General features: G+C 36.1%; 1 protein-coding gene across 6 annotated transcripts in view; it reads left to right on the forward strand.

Annotated features, from left to right (window-relative positions):
• The window catches only part of LOC145988858 (uncharacterized), a 211,102-nt gene extending 205,026 nt beyond the window's left edge, over positions 1-6,076 (forward strand). For all 6 annotated transcript variants that reach the window (XM_083124106.1, XM_083124104.1, XM_083124101.1 and 3 more), the window contains exon 5: positions 3,088-6,076. In XM_083124106.1, the coding sequence (XP_082980232.1) occupies positions 3,088-3,970 (883 nt within the window). In that variant the 3' untranslated portion in view covers positions 3,971-6,076. The remainder of the gene's footprint in view (positions 1-3,087) is intronic.
• Positions 6,077-7,280: the final 1,204 nt, after the last annotated feature.

Raw genomic sequence — 7,280 nt, forward strand, 5'->3', positions numbered from 1 at the left:
TATGATCATAGGCATTATTGCTAAAGCACGGCGTGCTATGTGTTTATTTATTATTGCAAAATTAAATTTTAAAAGTAAAATATTGTAGCAAGAACAAAAAAGTAAAACTATTTGCCTGTGATTTGTGTTAGCATTTATGTAAATAATTAAATAAAACTGTTAATATTGTAAATATTCGCTATTTTTATGGGTACGTCAACACTAAGGTTCTTTGCACCCGTCACATGTCCTTTCTTTACAAGTCTGTTGCGGACATTAAAACACACCCATGCCCTCGCCGGGACTCGAACCCGAGACCTCCAGATCAAAGCTAGTTGAGCAGACCACCCAACACGCTCGGCTACCGAGGCCGGCATAAAACTGTTATGTTGGCCTCTTAATGTAAATACATAGCCTACTTTTAAATAAAAATGTTAATTGTTATCTCTAAAAAACAAATGAGCAGACACACGTTTTTCATGTTACATTTCATTTGCATGAGGAATATAATAGCTGCTTAAAAACTGCTATACGAAGACGTAATTTTTATTTTTATAAAAGGGAGGGAGTGAGTCATTCATTCATTTATTTAAGTGATCAGAGGCCCCCCACCTTTCAATAATTTTGACAAGTCGGCGCCCCTGAGCCTAACTACTAAACAATTTTTCTTATGTTTACTGCAATGTACCAGGTAAGTCCAAAAATTATTAAACACATCTAGTGCCTTGGTCTCTGCCCTTTATTTCTGTACCCTCCTATCGGAGCTCACAATTGATGAGTGTTACTTTTTAATCAGTAGATAGCAGGACAATGCAGTTTTTTTCCACTCGTCTGTTCAAGAACTCTTGAACCCAGAACAGTAAGTGTTGAGCTGGACAAATAGCGAAGCATGCACGGTGCTTCATTTCATTCATCACTTTGCAGCATGGCAAAGTTATCCAAAATTATCCCCTATGCAATACTAAATGAAACACATGTAGAAATGAAGAAATTGCAAGGCAATAATTAGTTATAAGTACATTTAAATTATATAGGCATTAAAATGTATTTTAAATATGAAACAATGTATTATATGTAGATACAGGGTGCATAAAAATAATTCAGAATTGTAGGTGTGGATACATTAGTGGATGAGACTGGAAAAGGGCACATGTTTACTCTTAAAGCCAAGATGTGATACAAATACTGGGGTGTTCAAAAAAAATGTATACACACTTTAAAATGGAATAGCTGCTATATTATTGTGAGTATTACAACAATACAAAGGGAAAAGTTACAACATAGACACAGTTTCTGCATGCAATTACAATAAGTGCTCAAACTGCAAACCACCAGCCTGCAAACACCTTTGCACACGATGCTGTACATTCCTGATGACATGTTCCAGAGTAGCCACAGGGATTGCTGCACAAGCCATTTCAATTTCATGGCGTAGGTCCACTAGTGACCGTGGCTTCTTACTCTACACTTAACGCTATCTGGTGATGTTTTTGAACGATAGTACTACACGTTGAACCCATAGCCAACGCAAATTGAAGTGTATCATATGTATGACATGCTTTTAAAATGTGTATACATTTTTTTGAACATCCCAGTATATGGCACATTTAGGTGGTCCCTAATGCCGAGGTATGACATTTTTTACACTTTTGAAACATACTGTGACTCAGGTAATTGTTGGAAATATATGTTCTCAGTACTACCCGAACCTTGAGCCATCCTCTAAGTAATTAGTAAAGTTTAATTTGTTTCTGGCTATATTTAGGGGAGTGGGGAACAAATTCCCACCGAAAAAAATCATCTTTGCTTTTACATTAGACATTATTTTTTCTTTGACAGTATCAACAGCAAGTGTGCAATTCTTGCCATGACAATGGAACACATATCAAAGAATATGTATGTACCATTTTGAACTCTCACATCCTAGCATTGTCTACATGAGGGCCTGGCAAAGTGCAAATTTCATATAAAAAATAATATTTTCTACTTTCGTCTTCTTCCTCTGCTACTTGATAATTGAAAGTTGTTTTTTTTTTACCACAGGCTAATTTGTAACTACATTCATAGTTTAAAAAAAAAAAAAAAAGTCAGAATTTTGAATTTCCCACCAAAGATGTATGACATGCTTTTACAATAGAATGTTTTTCCTCCAAAGTATCAGCAGCAAGTGTGCAATATTTGCCACGAGAATGGAGCACATATCAGGCAATCTGCGGGTATAGTTTTGAACTCTTTATGTCCTGGCGTTGCCTACATGGAGGCCAGTTTTCTTTTTTTCCATCTTCTTCTTCAATTTGATAAATGAAAATTGGGTTCTTCAACCATATGCTTGTAGCTTAGACTGTGCTGAACAAAACGAGCTAAAATTTGTAACTTTAAACTTTCCACTGAAAACATGCTTGGCATTCAGGCCTTACTGCGTAAAATGGGCTTCTGTGCTTACGGGCTAAAGAACCTTACATTCTATTGAATTACAGAAACACATCCTGATGAGATCTTTGATATATGAACAAGTGTTCTCTGGTTACCAGCTAGGTTAAATCAGCATTAGCTTCCAATGTTTCGAGCGCATTCATTGCTCTCATCATCAGGGAATGTAAAAAAAAAAATGGAGACCAGTTTAGGTTTATATACACGACTATGATGGGGCAGAGCTTAGATGTTGTCTTCCTATTGGCTCGCTCTGGATCCTGGTGTTCTTATTGGCTTAAAGTTTTTTTTTTTTTTTTTAATGCTGTTAATATTTTTCAATATAACTAAGTAATTTTACAGTGTCATGTACTCTCTTTTGGTGTGAGATTGATCCAAATGTAAGTTCAAAGTTTCGTTGTTTTTGAACTAGCAATGTGAGGACAAGTGGGTAGCCACTTGAAAGCATTAGTAGCAGACTGTGGTCACAAAAAATAGAAAACGGTGGTGATGGGACATCATGCATTTACTACACTGCACCCAATGATAAGTCACTTGGTAGGCTTTGTCCATCAAAATGATGTTGCAGAATAGATTTAATTTAGTGTTGTGAGCTAAAGTTGTGATCTCTGCAACACATGAATACCTGATATTTAACTTTTGAATAGGCAATATTCAAAATAAATTTTCTCGTTACAGTTATGCTCGATCTTCCATACTTCAAACAGGAACTAAGAAGTGTAAAATATGTGGAAAATGCTTCAAAGGCAGTTTAAGAAGACAGTTGGACCCTCATTGGAGATTCCACAACATCAAAAGGTTTATTTGTAACTTATGTTTTAAAGGATTTGAAATGAAGTACCAGGTGGAAAATCATGTGAGAATACACCTTGGGAAGAAGCAGTTTGCATGCACCACATGTGATGCAATGTTTAACACAAAATTAAGTCTCAGAAGCCATGTAACAAAGAAGCATTTAAATCCCCCTGGGCAAAACATGTATATGAAGTGTGGGGAGTGTGAAAAAACACTGACAAAACGATACATGAGCTATCATAAGAAAATACATAAATGTAAAATGCATTATCAATGTGATTACTGTGGCAAGGTATTTGTAAGGAAAGCTAGTTTGATAAGTCACATTAAAACTCACATGGGCATGTCTTGTGTCTGTGATGTATGTGGCCAGGTATACAGAAATGAGCAGACTTTGAAGAAGCACATGATATGCCACCAAGAGGAGTTTCAGTGCGAGACATGTGGTGCTACATTAGACAGCTTTGATTCCTTTAAAGACCACCTAAAGCAACACAGTAAGAAATGTGTTTGTGATATCTGTGGTGCACAGTCATTAAGCAAAGCAGTGCTGAAAGTTCACATGACTGTGCACAGTGGAGAGAAACCATTTGTTTGTGACATTTGTGGAAGAACGTTTGCTCGTAAACAAAATATGGAAACACATTTGAAACTTCATTTAGGAATTTATAAATATGAATGTAACATTTGTAAAAAGAAATTTTCTCAAAACTGGAATCTTCGTAAGCACACCGAATCTTGCCACAAAGATATTTTGGACATCTGAGGTTTCCCTATTCATAATTATTCAAATTAATTGTGTTGGATTCTTATCTATTTCTAAAATAAAACAAATGTATTTGTGCATCCTTTACAAACAAGCCGTGTTTGGAAGTAACTAGTTACAAGTAACTCAATTACAAGTAACAGTTACTTTTTTAGGAAATGTAACTGTAAGTAGTTACTTTTAAAATTAATTAGCTGTAAATGTAACATTTACTTTTTTGCAATAGAAGTAGCATTTTCAATAGTTACTTTATGACACTTATATTGCAAACCTGGGATGAAAGCTAAATTTGGCAACTAAAGATTTTTATGGATTCAAATCACCTAAGACAAAATTTCAAGGCTGACTTTGTAGTACCAAAGGAGTCTATTTATATTTTTGGAAATGAGAGGCAGTAGTAAATAATCACCGAGAAACGTAGTACTCACGGTTTCTGGAAAACTTTGTTTAGTTTATTCTGTTAATCAGGTTTTCTCTGAGCATTTAAATATGAAATTTAATATCTTTGATAACTTTAATGACACTGTTCTACACACATTTTATTACAGAAATAAAAGTACCCATTCTCTACTAATCTGAGTTTGCTGAACACTGAAATTATATTAAAAAAGTTTGATTGGCTCTCGTTTTGGCATAACGGAGGAGGCACATACAAGCAACCCACCTCATCTCGAGTATATATAACAACACTGCTGACGATCTGGCACATCGTATTCCAGTATATAATGCCATCCTTTGCTGTTTCAAATCCCCTCAACATTGACCAGTTTGCATTCAGTTGTGCAGTGTCTCCAGAGTTTTGTTAGATTTCGTATATTCAGTATATACAGCAATGTGGCAACACTTGTGGCTGTTAGGCAATGTTTCATTGCATCCCAACAACAATGCTCCATTTCCTACATGTCATGTATTCAGGGAATTATTTCAACACCTTTGGCTGCTAGCGAACCCCACTAACTAACCAACTCTCTAGCCTTCTTAAACCCGAAGGTTTATGGCTGCAGCAACACAGGCCTTCCATCTGTCCCTATCCTGGGTAAGATCAATCCAATCCTTTCCATCCTTACCGATTTCCTTTAGGTCCATCTCAATGTTATCCCTCCATCTTCATCCTGGCCTTGCTACAGGTTTCTTATCAATTGATTTCCAATTGTCCATACGTTTTTCTTTCATCTTTTTTATTAACTATTATTATTATTATTTTGTTTTCTTTTCTTTTTTTCTTATTGAATATATGTACTGTTTGTAGGAAATGTGTGTCAACTATAGATTGTATTCTGACAAGGATACAGCATATGCTGAACCTCGCCCGCTAAATAAGGATATGTTATTATTATTATAATTTTTCCCAACAAGAATCCTGCAAACCACAAGATAAAACAGGCCAATTAAATGACCCTATCATGGACTTAGAACTTCCCAAAAATAAAACCGAATTGTTGGCCTTACAGCTGCAACAATGGAATCACCTGACAGATGATGTCAAGGTACTACTCCCTGCAGACAAAGAATTTCTTCCATTTTTCAAAACAAAAGGGGGCCTGACTGTGTACCATGACAAAGGCTCCTTTGCATCGATGAATGTATCACATAAGACCAAGGACTGCAGACTTTTTATTGATTCCTCAAAAGTTTGCTGCACAACGATAATGTTCTAACTTCAATTCCTGTTGTCCATGTAGTTGTCATTAAGGAAACTTATGAAAACATGAAAGAAATTCTGGGTGAGAATTCAACATTCATAGTATTATGTAATTACTTTTTTTTTCTTTCTTAGTGTTCTGCTGTTAGTGGTTTCAACTGTTTAATGGATCTGTTTCAGTAAAAAGAAAGGATACACTCTTCTACACAACAGAAAAACATTCTTGTTGAGGATTCAATAACCATTTATTTCAAGGCCACCACAGGATTTTTTTGGGGGGGGCAGCATTTAAGTGGAGGAAGCATAGAGTTATGCTTTCCCCCAGTTAAGAGAATTATCATAAAGCATCACCAGCCTGAAGCTATTTTGCATAGATGCTTAATCTTGTCTTTCACGGCACCACTCATCTATGTTTCCATGTTATTATTTCAAAATTTGAATTGTATGAATTCTTCTCAGGTATCTCGGGGTGCGGGGGTGGGGGTGGGGGCAAGTGTTCCCCCCTAGCCTCCTTTTGTGGGCACTCTTAATATATTTATCAATTTATGCCCACATTGCTTATGATTAATCGTTATGCAACATGAATTATGCTTAGCTTGAAAATAAGATCCACTGCATTCCTTATAGGTAACAAGAATTATGCTGTAACTTCAAATGAAGAGGCAATCTTAGAAAATGAGGTGCATATTCATGTTCAGGAGGTCAACTTCAGTAAGCAACAGCTACTTTCCTTTCTGTAACAGAAACAAGTGAAAATTTGTAGAACAGTGTAATTTATTGTGGTTCGCATGGAAATTTACACACACTATTATTGTCACACACATCAACTTCTTGCCATACGTCATGCTAATGGCACTACATCTAGAAATAACCATTGATATTTATGGATGTGTTCACATAGAAACATATACTGAAAAAATGGTTCTGCTGTGAGCAGCATGCATTCATCCTTCCATACCATAAGAGAGGTTTCAGATCGAAATGTCATCATGACAGTCAGTAAGTGACACATGTCTCTTGGAAACCAAATGTAAGAAATAAATGCAAGGTTTTGAACTGAAGTGACTCAACAAGTTGCACATGTCGATTGCCACTTGAGTATCACTTGGACTTGGCCATATCACTGTACCATGCATTGTGTTGCTTAAGTCTGTTGTGTTGTTAGTGCATGCATGGTGGATATCTTGTTTTAGGGAAATTTCACCCTTTAGTGACACGCAATCCTTGTCGCTTGATGATTTCACCAATTAAATGCAGGCTTGTGCATCCTTTCATGCAGCTACAGTGTGAAACATTGCTGTTGATTGGCTCCTTCTCAAGCAACATGTGTCATATGTCACTTGTTACTTGCCACTTCATTGTGAAATCTCCTTGTTACCTGCCACTTGTCACTTCAGTGTACCTGAAAGGTACTTCAGGACAAAGGACAGTGTTTTCAAAGTTCAGCGACCTTTCTGTTGGAGGGAGGTATTAATAGTTTACTATTCATATTTCTTGCAATTTTTTAGAAGTCAGAAGAAGACCATTTATTCGTGGTAGCATTCAAAGTGAATGAGCTGGAATTGTTCAAACTCTTGGAATTATGTGGGCAGTGTGGTCATAAAGCATGTATAGACACAATTTTGACATGTTTTTTTTTTTTTAAAGCTTTGTAGTGCATCTTTTACC

This window comes from Lepisma saccharinum, chromosome 6, assembly GCF_977018435.1.
Source record: "Lepisma saccharinum chromosome 6, izLepSacc3.1, whole genome shotgun sequence".
NCBI lineage: Eukaryota > Metazoa > Arthropoda > Insecta > Zygentoma > Lepismatidae > Lepisma > Lepisma saccharinum.